Source organism: Leuciscus leuciscus (assembly GCF_965113295.1).
Source record: "Leuciscus leuciscus genome assembly, chromosome: 13".
Taxonomy (NCBI): Eukaryota; Metazoa; Chordata; class Actinopteri; order Cypriniformes; family Leuciscidae; genus Leuciscus; species Leuciscus leuciscus.
This window is the reverse complement of record NC_138737.1, coordinates 11,052,575-11,069,470: the sequence shown is the minus strand read 5'-3', so window position 1 is coordinate 11,069,470 and position 16,896 is coordinate 11,052,575. Positions and strand designations below refer to the sequence as shown.

The following is a 16,896-nucleotide window of genomic DNA, read 5'->3' as shown; positions in this document are numbered from 1 at the left end:
GATCTTTTTTTCTCAATAGATCAAGTAAAATTAGATTTTTCTACATGACCCCTTTCTAACTATTTGAATATTGTAACTGGAAAATGCAAGGCTTCCAGTCTCAGCCAGTTTGATATTATAGCTGTACAAAAACTTAATTTATCATATTATTTTTATGTATTATTGTAATCATAAACACTGGTTTGTAGCTCATATAGTTTTAGTGCAGTTTGTTATTTTCTTCTAGTTTATTGCAGTACTTAAAGCAGCTAATGAATGGAAGTATTTCACATTCACAGAAAATAGCTTACATCCGTGTTGAAAAACAAGGTGGATTGCAGCTCATTTAGAGGTAATTTCATTAAAAACTAATTCCCTGAAGTCCACTTATAATGTTAGTGACAGACATAATTTAATTCAGAATGAGACATTTTAGTTCCAATTAATGCAGTTTTTTCACTGCTTATGAAGTTTTGATTAAAAAAAAAAAGCTACAAAAAATGAATGATACATCAAAGTTTTTTTGTTAAATGGGAGACATTGGATTTTTCATTATGACCCTATTAAGTGGTCCTGCAGTGAGACAAATGAGTTTTTAAAAGTATTTTGAAGTCATTAAAATGAGGCTGTAAAAGCTGCATCCATAGTAATTAGAAAGAATGAGAAGAAAAAATGCAGTTTTAATGGTGCATAGCTTGTCACATTGCTGGACACTTCTGTAGGATGTTACTGCCCAAATATATCTTTCTGTATCTTTCTTCCACCTTCACTTCACCTTGGTGTTTGAGTAACCGATCAGGCAGTTCCTTCCGTCTCTCTCATTTTGTTCAACAGTGTGAGGATCGTAATTAGAGATGCGACTGCTCTTCCTGTGCCCTGACCAAGCACTTAGCGATCTGATTCAAAATGTCAGCTCCCCTTTTGCCTGATACTCCAGAGGGGAGCTGATCAAAGTAGATGTAGACATCAGACGCTTTAATTTAGTTGACCTGTGAGGCCTGCCCTCAAAGGCCCGAGACACGGCCGCCAACAGCCACTTGTCTTTCTGCATTTTGAGGGCCTATCTCTTTGGCTTTATCTTTCTGCCTCTCTCTCTCAGTTTAGATAGGCTGCCAGGTTTACGAATTCTTGCATAATGATGGATTATGACTACACTAGCTGCAACAACTTTGCTCAAGAAATCATCAACAGTGCTTGAAACAATTAACTTGTTTGTTGTTAGAATGCTGAGTGCATGTTGTATAAAGAGAGAAATGCTAGCATGAGTTTTTACATTCCAGCCTGGGCGGACACTTTACTCTCTCGCCTGATCTCAGCCCAATGTGGTGTTAACCCTTTACAGGTCACGACCTTTAAGTCAGCCGTATCGATTACAGGATTAGCGGCTAATTTAACGGTCCTTAAACTTCAACAGTATCCTTTTCATTGTAAGATTTCAGGTCACATGAGGGGTGGAGCAGACTGTGAGTTACTATGCCAAAGGAAGTAAGACCTATAATTGTAATTACATTCGGTTAGAAAGTTAGGAATTCATCCAATTCAGACTATTCCTTTATTCAGTTCATTGTAAGCTAACTGTGCAAACAGTCCCAAAGGATAATTTAGCTTTGATGAATTGCGGTTCCCAAAAACTCCTGACAGATTCCTTTGAAAAGTCGACCACCCCAAAGCTCACTGAATAATTTTCACACTGGGGTGTAATCTAAATATACCTGCCGCTGTTGTCAAAAAGCCGCTAAATGTTAACCACGCTCACTTGTGGGACCGACGGACTCATTGTTTGCACAGAAAACTCATCAGCAAATGTCAACGCTGTTAAACCAGGCATTAAAAGGGAGGGAGGCATTAGTGTAGGAGAAAACTGTCATGCCCTGCCGTTGTTACGAGTGAATGGACTACAAAATGAGGCTTCTCCTCGAATCTGCAGTTCAACTACAGTATGTGTATAAAGAACAGAGAGTCATAAGCCCCATTACTCTTTCTTTGCATCTACAGCCCTCCCGCTTACCCTTTTCTCCTGTGTACGTTTCTGCTAAAGCATTTGAATATAATCACAGAGTTGACACAGATGGAGGCAATTACGCTGCTGCTAAAATATTTCCTGGAGAAAGGTGGTGTTTTGACTCGGCAAACAGTGGGTTGCAATCACGATCTAATTGAAGTCCATGTTACACAAAGAAGTGCACGGTGCTGTCATTCTCGTGGAGTGGGATGACAGCCATGCAGAAAAAGGCAATGAGGCACATGCTGGCAAATTTGCTTCTCCACTGTAATTGGTATCAGCTGTAGTTGTACATCTCATAACACTACTGTTCAAAAGTTTGGGATTGGTTAGATTTTTTTTATGTTTTTGTCTTATATTCACCAAGGCAGCATTTATTTGATACAGTAAAACTGTAATTTTGTGACATATTATTAAAATTTCTTATAACTTTTTTTATAAAAAAAGTGAAATATTTTTTTTAAACTAAGAAATATTTTTTCAGAATTCTTTAGTGATATATCAAGTCATTTTTATGTCTTAAAAGGGAGAAAAATACTGTGCAGAGCATTGAAATCAGTCGAACAGAACACGTTGGATGTGTCGTATCTTTTTTTACTTGGAATTTCGATGAGTTGTCATTTTGTAGTGTCACACTTGGTGTGAATCACGTTTTGTATGCTCTGCAGAGTATGTTAGGCTTTAGAGGGGTTAGTTGTTAAAGTGAGTGTTTATAAGACTGATGTGGTGCTCTTGCCCTCCAGACCTTTCCAACACTCCCACAGGGGCAGTTCATGTTCTCCTGGTGTACAACATCTCATGACCTTCATGTCCAGGTCATTAATCTAGCCATGGACAAACACATGTATGTCTACACTGAGGTAGGTCATTCCGTGTACCTGAGTTGGGCAAAATTGAAGAATTGGCTCCCTTTCAATGCACGAGTTGTGCATGGCCACATCGATATGACAATTAAATGTGTAATTTATGGAATTGAAGTTTTATTACTTTCACAACAACTCTCAAATGATTACATGATTAATTTGGACTAATTGTGCCTGTTTTCTCAACTAATTAGACATATTTCTCTACTAAACTAAATAGAAGTAATTAGAAAGTACTGTCTCAGCAATTAACAGCCATCATAACAATTTAATTTTACCATTCAGGTCTCAAATAGCTATAAACACCACAATGTTTTAAAATAATCATTGCAAAATTTGACATTTTAAATTTGGTTCCATTTTGAAAAGTATACATACATATAATTTCCTGTCCTTTCTTTACTATATCAGTTTAAGTGGGAAAAAAAGACCAAGAAACTACTAATATCATGTGTCATTTTGTAAAAGATTGCTCAAGAGAGAGAAATTTGCATATGGCAGTGGTTCAGTTCACAGGATCCCTATGCAGTGTTCACCAGTATACCTCACTTTTGAATTTTGAATGCTGAAGTACACTTCCCAGGGCACTCTCTGGCAATTAGAACTTAGCTTTAGTGTGTGAGAAATCTTGACTGGTTTGACTGCAGTAAGAGAGAGACTCAGGAGCGTAAAAGGACAACAGCAGCTGCCACTGAAGCCTGCAGCACGAAGAGCCTTGTTGCCGTGGCGGTTGCCAGGCATGTTGACAGGGCATGAAGAATCTCTCCGCCACAGATCATCATGACTGGGTGAAAGATATAGCTCAGACAGGTGTGTGTGTGTAAGGGACACACAAAACCGTACAGCAAAACCTCTCAGCCTTAGAAATACCTTGCATGCACCCACAGGTGCGTTGACACCATTTTTCTCTCTTACACAAATACACGCTCCAGATCCTGAGACAAACAAGCTTTATTGATCCTAAAGAGGATTTTCTTCAGTTCATCAAGCCAGAGACCTGTGTCTCTATTGAGTATCTGTCTGACAAGCATGAAAGAGACATTTTGAGCCACCACAGCAGATCGTGAATGACCCAGAAAAGTTTCATAATTTAGAAAATGTGTGGAAAACTGATTCCACCTCTGCCAGACTGAGCTTGAAAACTCAACATCTCCATTATAGAGACAAACCGTCGGTACCGGTTAACTTAATACAAATAAGGAAGTGTTTTTAGCAGCTGGTAATATACGGTCATATGCAGAGCACTTTCAGCATGCTGGAAAGATTAACTTGAAATTGGAGGTTTCGTGATTGTGTTGGATGCAGATGTCGCGCCTCGCAATTGGCTAGACTAATACCGCTGTGTCCCTTTCTGAATTTATAACCCATGCTGGAAAGGTTGAATATTTTTTAATGATTTCATTTGAGAGTTCTCACCGTTCAGCCCCAAATTAAGGCTATCAATTTACCAGCAAACCTCCTGTTACATTAGGGCCCCCATCAGCCACATCTGTAGTATTGCAATGCAGTACATGCTTCCATGATACTTGTTTGATCAATTTAACACAGCTGAACTGACTCTCATCTGCATCCTCATTAGCGTTTGTCGGCAACGGTTGCTGTGAATGGGGGAAGCTATGTTGAAAAACTATGCGCTAATTGACTACAATTAATTGTGGCTGACTAGGCGGCGTCTGCAGAATGTGGAAAAGGTGAGCAAGCGACAATAGGCAACAGTGTTTTAGCAGCGGACCGTTTCTCTTAACATTCGGCTCCGGTGGGGCGACTCATATCCTGAGCTCGCCCCAGCTCAACAGCCCTCGTTATTTCAAACAGTCCCTTCTATTTAGTCTCATGTTAATCATCGTCAGACATTGTGGACTGTAGCGTGCACAATTATGTTGGAATTAGAAACCCTGAACCGGTGCCAGGAAGCCTTTCACCTTATTGCAGTGTTATAGGCCATGAACAGCTCTGGCTTATTGAAAATTATAGAAGAGTTAATTGAGAACACATGCAGACGTATGTAAACCCGCCAGCTGTATATTGATCTGAGAGTTTGGCTTTTTAAAGTGTAAGCTAAGAAACCATAAATGTCTTCACTACTGTCTTTCTGTAAACACTCTGCTTGGAACCAGACGTGTTTAAAAAGTGTGCATATTTTGTTTTGGAAACTTTTGCTGACAGGACTGGGTTTGCTGGTGTAATGTTTGTGCTGATTCTGTCGTTATTCACTCACCCTCATGTCATTCCAAGCTTGATTGACTTTTTATTTTCTATGGAAAAGAGAAGTTTTGTTTTAATACAATGAAAGTCAATGGGGTCTATTGTTGTTTTGAAATGTAATGACTGTCTTTTAATGGTTTTGAAGGTATGAGGGTGTGAAAATGATGACAGGATTTTCATTGTTGGGTGAACTATCCCTTCAAGGTAATAGTAATAACCCTGTATGACTTATTTCTTCCATAGAAAACAAAATATGAAAATTATGAAAAAAATATGAAACTTATGAAAAAAGCACAAGTGGTTCACATGACTCTTTTGCTATATTCCAAGTCAGCTTTGTGTGAAAAACAGACCAAATTTTAAATCATTATTGATCAAATCTCACATGAGATTTAATGAAAGAAGTAACAATGAACAATTCATGAATTTATTTAATTTCACATTAATTGGACTGAATTGATTCTCAAGTTCCACTCGCAGCAGTTAAAAGCTCACTGAATAACAACTTAAATTTCTCTCTCCATAGACTCTTTCTATGGACACCAACATACCAGCATCTACAACGCAACATAATCTGTTGACCGGAAATACTGGTCTTTTCAACATGGTTAACACAAAGCTGTGGTGGTAACAGTGAGGGGGATGGGTACCGAAACCCGGTATTAAACGGGCCCCGGTGCTGAATTTTGAAAGACCGCTGGATCGTTAAGCTCGGACGTTATCGGTTCTGCTGTCGGTACTGGAGAAATTATGAAAGTACACGTGCTATTTATTATTGCTATTAAGAAATTATTATCTTGCGAATTAAATTTTGCCAGCCACTTCTAGCCTATATATAATAATATTGAACCATTTGTCTGTGATGCATTTTTGCTAAAGAGAGAGAGAGTGTGTGTGTGTGTGTGTGTGTGTGTGTGTGTGTGTGTGTGTGTGTGTGTGAGAGAGAGAGCGATCTTTCACGCAAAGCCACGGCGCGCACAACACAACAGCCCTGCTTAATGAGTGACGATGAGGACAGAACATTCAAAAGGTTACACTTTAGATCTTTGATATTAAGCTAATTTTATTTTAGATTTAGGCTTCCAATGATTATAAAAAAGAAGATATTTGAGGTATAACCATTAAAAACTAAAGCCACATTCTCTCCAGCGCAACTTCCTTCCCTTCACAGAGCGATGCGCTGTCATTTCTCCCTAAAACCCAAAAGTAACGTCAGAATCTGCACGATCGGTGATTGTTGTAAAATGTAGTCTATACTGTTGCTAAACTGCGGGACACGTTTGATAATAAAAGGCTATTAAAAGTACCAAAATTTACGCAATAGACGCTGTTCCAAAATGCGGCGCACTCTCCGAAACACCGCAACGAGACAAGCAACGTAGCCTATATTTTGGGCTTCGTGTGCGCATCTAAACTATCAAATACACAAATATGTCAAAATGTCCGTCTTGGAGATTCACTTAAACAGTTTATTCACTTAAATACAGTTTATGTCTTAAATCGGCGTAAATAGTTGGGAGAAAATATGAGGCTTAATAATGATTAGATCTGCATTTGGTCTTAAAGAGGCAGCAGTCTAATAAACCTGCTGACGATTGCTCCATTAATGTGAATCAAACAACAAAAGGCAAAGAGAAAATCAGTCACAGCTCTTGAATGATATAAGCTTTAATCTATCTATGATAAACTATGCAGTGTTATTTTACATCTGACTTTATTAGATGCCTTTTTAACCCATATTACTCCTGAACAGTAATGTCAGTGGACATTACTGAAATTAAAGCACTGGGTATATAATTTGTATATTTGTTTTATTGTATCCTTTTTTTCTTGTTTGACCATGTGTTTGTACTTTGTTTTTGGCGTCCTGTCTGTCACAAAACACAAAAGCCTGCACCCTTCTGCATAACATACATGTTTTATTTGTTTTGTTAAAGCATTGCTTTTTCTTTTGCTATAGATATTTATTTTACATTTCAAAATATAAAGCAATATTAATTATGTTCTAAATTATTTTTTCCCTTTTTTTAATATAACAAAAAGAACCGATAAGAATACCGTTAAAGTACCGGATCGATAAGGAGTATCGGTAAGAGTAGTAATACCGTTAAAACCTTAACGATACCCATCCCTAGGCATGAGTACAGAAAAAGATGGGTGACATGTCGAGAACCAGAAAGAGGATATGCTGACAGATAGAATAGCCTGCAGTGTTTCTGCAGAGAAGGGAAAGTGTGTGTGTGTGTGTGTGTGTGTGTGTGTGTGTGTGTGTGTGTGTGTGTGTGTGTGTGTGTGTGTGTGTGTGTGTGTGTGTGTGTGTGTGTGTGTGTGATAGAGAGAAAGAGCAAAGGGAAGAGAAGACCGAGATAGAAAGAGAAAAGATAATGAGTAAAGTCAGTGAACCATAAGCCACTGATACACACACTCACAAAAATGCACACGCTCGCATGTAAGGCCTCGTGCTAACATGAAACGCTACACACACACACACACACACAGCATCTAACATAGTGCAGAAACTACTGCATGAATAAGTGTTTGTTACATAAGCACAGCTGATAAGGGCCTGTTTTTACCACACTAAACTGTTTCACCCCATGCTAGAAGATCGGGTAATTAATAAACCTTGAGAAGGTTGCTTATTTGCTAGAAGAAAATCTATATTCCACCTGAGGTTTTTTAATGACATGATCTCAACAAGAAACTGAAACCTGCTAGCATTTCATTAGCCGCCTCTCTGCTTACAGGTTGAAAAGGAGAGAGAGACTGAGAGCAATTGAGTGATACAGGGAATAAAAGAATAAGGGTACGTCCCCGGAGACAGCCAGCCAGCAGAAGATGAAAGGACGTGGCATAGAGAGAGAGAGAGAGAGAGAGAGAGAGAGAGAGAGAGAGATGAGCGGGAGAAGATGTGCACAGAGATGGAGAGCGATAAGCAACAAACATCAAACTGCTAGTGAATAGACCCGGGGAAAAAAGAGGCAAAAGCAAGGCAGTTAGTCCCTGGGCTCTGAGTCTTTTAGCACTTGGCCTATTGCCGTCTGAAGACCAACTCTAACTAGACTGCTCCACCGCCATTGTTCGCCTGTAATTGGAGCTTCCAGCTCAAGACGTGCTTGCTGCGCTCCAGCCTGACAGTCCGGCTGCCTTCCATTAAGCTTTAATAAGTGAATGGGGAAAAAGGGGGATTCTGTCACCCCGTCGGGAATGACGAAAAGAAAGAAACAGTGCCTGAGACTATCTCTCCCCCTTCGTCCGCTCTCGTCTGTGTGTTTTGTTTCCCGTCACGACAAAGCGAAGTGACTACAAAAGCAACATCTATGATGGCCCCAATCTATTCATTGCATGCATGCACCATCTTCTTACTGTAAAAAAGGATGGACACATTGCAGGCGAGAGGAGAGAACAAATGAGAGGTGGCCCTCCAGACAGGCGGATGCTTTAATACGTCTCTTTCATTAAAGAGAAAGGCCGGTGTGGTTTGAGGAATATCTATCTGAGGCACCATCAGGGCTTCGCCTAGAAAAAAGCGACGTATATACAAAGAGCGTTTGATGTGTGTTTTAGTACTGCTTGCAAACGAAATTGTGTTTTTAGAGAGTCAGGCTCTCTGTGAGTTCTCATGACCTCATGTGCGCATCTAACAGATAAAGTTTACGATAAGGTTAACTTTGTTAACAATAGTTAATACACTGGGGTGTAAAGTACTTGCATTACTGTATTTCATTACAGTATTATTTGGGGATTTTTGTTTTACTGGCTTGAGTGTTGTTGATTACTAGTGAAGAGAAACAGAATAGCAAATCAGGATGTTGTTGTTTTATAGTTGAAACATTGAAGGCATCTTAATTTGCATACCAGTCCAATCTATTAAGTATGCAAGATTAGAATTAGATTACATTTACATATGGTACATTGAAAATAGCATTTCAAAATTGCTGTGCTATATATTTAAATATAAATATTATACTTCATATTTAATTAAAAATGCATAAATATAAGTGTAAAAATGCATGAATGTAAATCTTAATTAAATTTGTCAGTTAAATGTATTTAATTGGTAAAATAATCTAGGTTAAAAAAGGCTTTTAACCGTTTGTTCATGATACCTAGTGCATTAATGTTGATGACTTATTGTACCTTATAATAATGTGTTACTGGCACATTTGAATTTTCGTTCTTTTCTACTCCAAAGTTTGTTTGAAAAGTTCACAAAGTGTGTCGCACAGAGAAGTCTTCAAGCACTCAAGTAACTTCACCTTCTACCCCGTTGCCTTATGCCACCGAAAGTAAACACCACAATGCCTGAACATAAACAACCTAGAAAATAGCAGCATCCCAGCATCCCACCCCGCTCACCACATCCTTTCAGGACCCCGTTCCTGATGCATGTTGGGGCCCTTGTGAATGACAAGTGGGTTGCAACAACATAAACAAGAACTGTTTTAGGCAGTGGTTCATGACGAGAACCGCCCCATGCCAATGATGTTTATCCAACTTCTAGCAGCAATGCAGCCACACACCGGCAGCGGCAGCCAAAAAGTTAATCATAAAGATGACAAAAACAAAAACCAATAGTTGACTGCTCTTTAAACAGCAGTCAGCATGCTGGGAAAAGATACACACACCTGGTATCTGTCTGCGATAGAATAAATATAATGCCCCCACACCACAAACAAAATAGACAGAGAGCGGTAGCAGGGCAGAGACAGAGATAAACACAAATGGAGGGATTGTAGAAAGAGAAAGAGAGAGAAAAGTGCAGACACTGACTCAGCATCCACATGAATGCATTGATTGATTTGAAGTGTCATTTCGGTAATGTGGTCTGTCTCTCCAAAATGAATACTGTGAAGTAAACATGTATATCACCAGAAAATTGATAGGCACTCTGTCACAACATCTCCCAATGAAATGACCGACGTGGTACATGTTGTACAGTTCCTTTCCCTGGTGCCCAACTGCGGCTAATGTATCTTTTAATTCAGCGGACTCTTTGAACACACAAACACCCACACTGAGGCAGCTATTATGAGCTAATTATCGTAGCAACATTTTTATTGATTGCGCCTCCTCTCTTCTCATTTTATTTGAGTTCTTAAACAAACAGCTGTAAGTGCTAATTAAGGCTGTTTATTTTCACCAATGTGAAATGCTTACCATTTGTCTCTATTGTGATAAATTTGCCAGTTAAATTAATTTGTTTCAAGAGCGTTTCGTCTGCTAAGCCATTTTATGATGTTGGTTCTTACTGTTGTGAGTCACTGTAAGAAATCTCCAGTTTTATTGAGTTTTCTCAAATTAATAAGATATTGCCTATAGATTTACATGTTTGGGTAGTTGAACAAAAACATTCCATGAACCTTATTTTTTCATCAACAATTATTATTGATTTATTTATTTTTATTTTTTTGGCACCCTAAACTTGAAGGGACGTTTTTTGTAATTTTGGCTCACTTGCAGTTTTATCAATAACAGCCCTTGGTGTTTGAGCTCCATAGAACAAAAAACCTAACTGATATTTTCCTAATTGATCTGCTGCAGCACTATTTTTATGCTTTCCCTTTTTTCTCATCATCAATAATTAATTGGTGCTCTTCTGAGAACTTAAGTCTTCTGTCATTTCAAAGTGAATGGGATCCATTGCTCTCATCCCTCTTTACTCCAGATCTATCACACCCAGGGCATGTTTGAATCTGTAAATACAGCTTAAAAGTTTCAATAATTGTCAGAATTATACAGTGATAATTATTTTGAAAGTTAATGTTCCAAAACACGTAATTGATGATAGATTATTACAGCAGTTAAAATGAACATCCACTTTAGGTAGTAATGGGTGCAATTAGTCTGCTATTTTCCTTCATTCGTGCATTCATTTTTTTTTTTTTTTTTTTTGCTGAAAACTCAGGGTAATTTAATTTTGTGATTCTTTGTTAGGTATGAATGTGTTTTATGCTCACTTCTGTTATTCTTTCTATGTGTTCAGGTCTTCTGCAGGAGAGTTTCATCGAGGAACCAGATGGCTTGGTGTCTGTGAACCTGCTGGTCGTGTCTGCAGTTTCAGCTTTTGCCACCGGGGCGGCGCTGTCAGGTCTGATGGTGTGTTGGATAATGAGCCTCAAGCACCGCCAACGTTCCAGAGCCAGTGGATCTGGTTTGGGGAGTCGGCGCAAGGGTGACAAGGAGCAAAGCGTGCTTGGACATGGTCGCAGCGGTTCCGTGATCAGCGTGACTCGTATCAGCGGCAGCGAACGACCCCGCTCGCAGGTTGAGAATCTGTTCACCAACGGCTGGCCAAAATCTGGAGATATCGACCCAGGACTTCCCACTCCAGAACAGACGCCTCTGCAGCAGAAACGTCCAACTCCAAACGTTCATCTCACAGACTGCGATTGGGACCAGAGCCATACTTTCCTGGCCCAGACAGGGACACCCTGCACGACGAACTCTGCGGTCATTTACCTGAGCTCCAAATACTTGCAGGGTGGGCGACAGGAGGGATCGGGCGATGTTCCCCCGCATTCGGAGCGGCAGCGGTACCTTATCCTCTCCCACCCTTCGAATCAGCGGGATCAGGGCGGGCAACCATCCGCCCCGCCTACCCGCAACTCTACCGGTGAATACAACTATCCGACGACACCTCAAGACTCCCCTGACCGCAGGAGGGTGGTGTCGGCTCCTACCACGACCACGCAGACGGACTATGGTGAACATCTGCGATGGTCCCGCGACGGGCTCAACTTCAATAGCAACAACGCGACTCCTTCTGGCCACCACCCGTATCCGATACAGCCGCGTACTAATGCAGCATTAGTACGGCCAGGTCACCATACTCAGCGGGGGCTCAATGAGCTACAGGACTACAGCCACCTGCTGGTGAAAAGTGTAAGTGAGCGCAACCCTAATGGCCAATGAGTGGTCCAGGCCGTTCACACCCTTCAGAGTCCCATCACCCCCAAGACTCAGACTCCTTCTGTAATCCTGCCCTTCCTGTCCTCTCTCACTGCCATCCAGTGTCTTTCAAGTCCCCCACCAGTGGCTGAGCTCTAGAACTACAGAGAGTGAGAGAATAAGAGCGTTGATGGTGTTAAAGCTGCCGTCTTCCCCAGCCTGAGGGTTGACGCCACTTAGCACGTTTGCGGCTTCTATCACGCCCTGTCTAATGAAACGGAAGGATCGCTTGGGAATAACGGATGTGATGGGTGATGGGAGGTGAAACACATAATCATAATCCTGCGAATGGGTATGTTGACTGTTTAGCATACCGAAGCAGTCGCGGATTGTCTCTCTGTAATCTCACGCCCTGTAAACCATTCAATGGAAGTGATCCGTTTCGTTTTCACCTCTTTCTTGCTTTACATTTGAGCCTGTGGATGCTTCTTTTGTGTGCGTCCCGGGCCTTTGCAGACAAGCTCAAACTTCCTTTTGTCTGTTTGCGTGTGTGTATGTGAGCCGCACCAAAATGTGCTTGTCGACCAGACTTGATGTGAACGCAAAATTCACTGTAGTTTCGTAAGTGATCTGATGTCAAATGACTGACTACCCCTCCCTCCCTTACCTATTAAGTGTCAGGAAGCAATCAAGAAAACTGCCATGTGATTTTATCAAAAGACTTGTGTGCTGGAATATCAGATGTAAATGGGTGATAGAGAAGAGCATTCGCCAACAATCATGGATTAATCTACCCATGCTTTCTGGAAGGAGCAGGGAAGCACTGTGGAAATGACTTTATATTGCGTACAGGGGCATTTGTTGGCTTGACCCATTTATTTTGTGGTTTATCTTCAAAACCAAGATAAGTGCGTTTTTTATCCTCTACACATGTTAGAATTAGAGCAGAGCATTTGCAACACTTTCTCTTTCTTTCACTCGGCCTGGCTTCGTTCTCTCTGCAGTCCATTGAGTCAAATGTGAGCTCGGTTGTATGGGCTGGGCCGGGCCACTAGGGAGCTGCATTCTGAGTGTCTCAGTGACACTGGGTTTCTTTGTGCGGCCCATTTAGACAAGACCATCCCAACAACAAATAGCCGTTAAGAGTCATGGCCTAGCCATCAGCCAAGCCCAGGAGAATGTCAATGAGGAGCCAGACAGATCGGACCCCTCTGGGTCCCCCCTCACTGCCAGCCTTCACAAGCCACACAGAATCAGATGAATACAATGTTACATTTAGATGGAAAGCAAAAAAAAATTCAAACCCACTGGGCTCCCGGTGGCACTGTGCCCACTTCAGCCATTGTTCAGTTTCTTCTGGCTCTCTTTGGATTTCTGTTTGTTTGTTTTGTAAACCCCACGAGAGGCATGAAAGAAATAGTGTACTATTCAATTCATTCACCTCTCAGTGAACGACGTTATCTCTGCTTTCTTCCTGTGGGGAACCAGTAATTCACCTAGCATTACCTGAGTGTGTCCACTAGAGGGCAGTAATGCACATTAAAGGATTTTTCTACTCAGTGCTCAATGGACCCTTTTCACAGTGTGAGATGAGTAATTAAGAGTAACATAAGAATTCTTTTTGTCTTTTTGTTAAGACACATTAAATTGGTCAAAAGTGACACTAAAGACATTTATAATGTTACAAAAAAAAAAGATATTTCGAACAAGAGCTGTTCTTTTGAATTCCACAAAAATATCAAGCAGCACAATTGTTTTCAACATATAGACAAGAAATAATAAGAAATGTTTCTTGAGCACCAAACCAGCTTATTTGAATTGTTTCTAAAATATCATGTGACACTGAAGACAAGCAATGGCTGCTTAAAATTCAGCTGTGCTATACCAGGTATAAATTACATTTAAAAAAAATGAAATGCTAATAATATTTCACAATATTTGACTGTATTTTTTATCAAACAAGTGAAGCCTAAATCAGCATAAGAGACTTTTTAAAAATCATTAAAAAAAATGTTACTGGCCCCAAACATTTAAACAGTAGTATATTACACTATACTTTGCGTTATATTTACCTGGCATTAAACCCTGTTGCAATGGGGTTTCAAATGCGTCTTTTGAAGGAATGAGGGTCAATTTGACATCTTTCGGACTGCTGTTATCTATCCCCTTTTACAAATAGTAGGCTATTGCAAAAATTTGCAATGGTCTCACATGCGCTTCCCTAGAAGACTACCCTGCTATTGTTTATGTTCCAAACCCAAAAATGTGAAAATGGTCCATGAGAGAGTTTGACATGAATTGTCTGATGGTCCTATAATCAACAATACTTCAGCACTAAGTGTATGTTGGTTTAAAAACAGGCCGTGTTCCAAATGAAAACACTGGTGAGTCGCTGATAGAGAGAGAATATAAGAGCACAGGGTAGGGGAGTGCGTTCTTTTGAATGTGGATTGATGAAACTGCTGAAGCTGAACATTAAAGCCATTAATGAAGTGTATAATTTATGGGTTTTAAGTGCCAATGCATGACTGAGTTCCAAACTGTATAATTATTTTACACAATCAACATTATTGATGCAGTTTTTTAATTGATGCTGTCACCCAGCTCTTTTCATTTTCAAACTTTTCCACCCTCACACCGACTCCATGCTGCCCACCCATGCATGCTCTCGCCCTGCTTCCCTCTCTCTGGCTTTTCACTCTGTTGCACCATTAGGCGAAACATGCGTGATTACGCTAAGTCTATCTTAGCCCTAGAGATGATCGTGAGAGACGTGCAGAAATGCAGGCACCCACTTGCTTGCTCACAGCCAGATTTTATAAAGCAATCGCCTGAGATGTGGGCAGCAAAACTCAAGCAGCGAATCATCTTCCCAACCGCATCCCATGTAAGTAACAAACCAGAAACCAGCAGCAAGCGCAGGTCAAAGTTATTGTGAAACCCTGTATGCAATCGCTATACACAGTCTGGGTTCATTCGCACAAGATTTTGAGGCTGTGAAATGGAGTTAATTTGCTGTGGAGCTCTATAAAATGCTTTTCCGGGGAAAATAAAATAAACGAGGGTTGTTTCACTGTTTCCTATGTCGTAATTCTCTCAAGCAAGAAATGGAGTCGGCCATAAACACTCTGCTATGGATTTGTTTGGACAGGAATATATCTAGCTATGTTTTAGAAAGCTCCCTACTCTCAATTTTCCAATTAAAATGCTGCCTATGAACAGTGAGGACAGTGCGCTCCAGGCTTTCTTATTGTCTGGGCTGTTTCTTTCTCCGCTTTGTCTTTTAAAGCCCTGAGATTTATTTTTTATTTTTTTTTGACAGCCCCCCAGCCACAAACTGCCACAGCTAATGGGCCACCCGACGAAATGCGCAAACACAAAGAAAGAAATGGTTTGTTTAGAAATGACATGCTTTTAGTTTGCAAAACCTGACATCTGACAAGCACAAACAACAAACAGAGTTTGAATTTTTTTTTGTAAAGTTGTAGAGAATATATTAGCCAGTACTGATATCTTCATTTTTATATTTGTTTATTTGTTTGTTTTGTGGTAATGTTTTAGGTTGGTTTATTGAGTTCATGAAAGTGATTTGATTTGCTTTCTGGTGTGTGAAATTTTTTTTTTTTTCAACAATGACAATGATTATTCTTCGACTGTGACCTGAATTTCAGTGTTTGATCCTGGTTCATGAACTGTGCAAAGCCTTTTCTCAAAAAAAAAAAAAAAAAAAAATGGATGGGAGATGTTTCTCCTGATTGAAAGAGAAGAAGAAAAACACTTGCAAAAGAGCCAAGCCTTCTGTTAACTGTGATGGACTTCTGATTTGTCTCGCACCGGAGGCTGTTCGTGTTACTGGGTCCATTGTCATTAAATGACAAGTCGTGTCCCCATCAGTGTACATAATGGTTTCAGTGCTTAAATGTAATTTAAGTGAACTATCTGCATGAACACAGCCTCGGTCTGGGGAAAACAGAGGTAGTGTGTACTTCAACACGACATGCTACTGTCTGCCCTATTAATGTCCACCAATCAGACTGTCACATGCATGCTTCCCAAATCAACAATACAAACGCACACACACACACACACAAGATCACAAACACATGGACAGTGTGGTTCAAAAGTCTAAAAAGATTCTATTTAGCTTTTTCTTATTTAATTGAATGTTTTTCATTACAAATTATATTATCAGCATAATAAGTTAAGTGAAAAGATGAATTGAGAAATGAATTTCAGAATGTCTTAGTATTCGGTTTTGTCCCTCTTTTGCTTTAATGACAGCAGCACTCGAGCTGCATGTAGTTTACGTAAAACTTGATGATCGTGTTCTCCAGCATGATTTGAGATTATCCAAAGAGCATCTTGTGCTTTTTTTTCTTCTTTTTTTTGTCTGTACAGAATCACATGAAAAATGTCACAAATTGAATTTTATTTCATCAGTGACCTGGAAATAGTGTTAAATCTTAAAAATATCATTTTCTTTTTATCTTGTAAAGTTTCAAATTTTCTCAAAATACCAAACCCTGTTTATTTTCAGGTGTAAATGGTATTTTAAATCCCAAATTTTCAATGTGGTCTCAGACTTTTGGACTCCACTGTATTTAAACACACATGCGCACACACATTTCTACATTTGAAAACTCCGTGTCCTCAGTTCTGGCTGTCATTGAGCATGGAGACTGTGCTCTGTTATCATTTCCTGTTCTAATAAACCATCAAGAACCTAACTGGTGTTTGCGTTTTCCTATATTTTTCTGGTGCACTGCATATTTATCCTTTTTTAAATGCATTTTTGCATGTACTTTGTGCCGCACTTAAGCAGGTTTCAGGGGAACTTGGATATTTTTTTTAAAAATGACATTAGATAAACAAATCTGATTATTCTTAAATATCTTAAAGGAGCTTTTTTATTTTACAATGTGTGAACAGCTTGTAACGAAACTTTAAAAAATGAGA

General features: G+C 39.8%; 1 protein-coding gene across 3 annotated transcripts in view; it reads left to right on the top strand.

Moving 5' to 3' along the window:
• The window catches only part of sema6bb (sema domain, transmembrane domain (TM), and cytoplasmic domain, (semaphorin) 6Bb), a 120,678-nt gene extending 104,011 nt beyond the window's left edge, over positions 1-16,667 (top strand). For all 3 annotated transcript variants that reach the window (XM_082188476.1, XM_082188477.1, XM_082188475.1), the window contains one exon: positions 11,036-16,667. In XM_082188476.1, the coding sequence (XP_082044602.1) occupies positions 11,036-11,964 (929 nt within the window). In that variant the 3' untranslated portion in view covers positions 11,965-16,667. The remainder of the gene's footprint in view (positions 1-11,035) is intronic.
• The last annotated feature ends 229 nt before the right edge of the window (positions 16,668-16,896 follow it).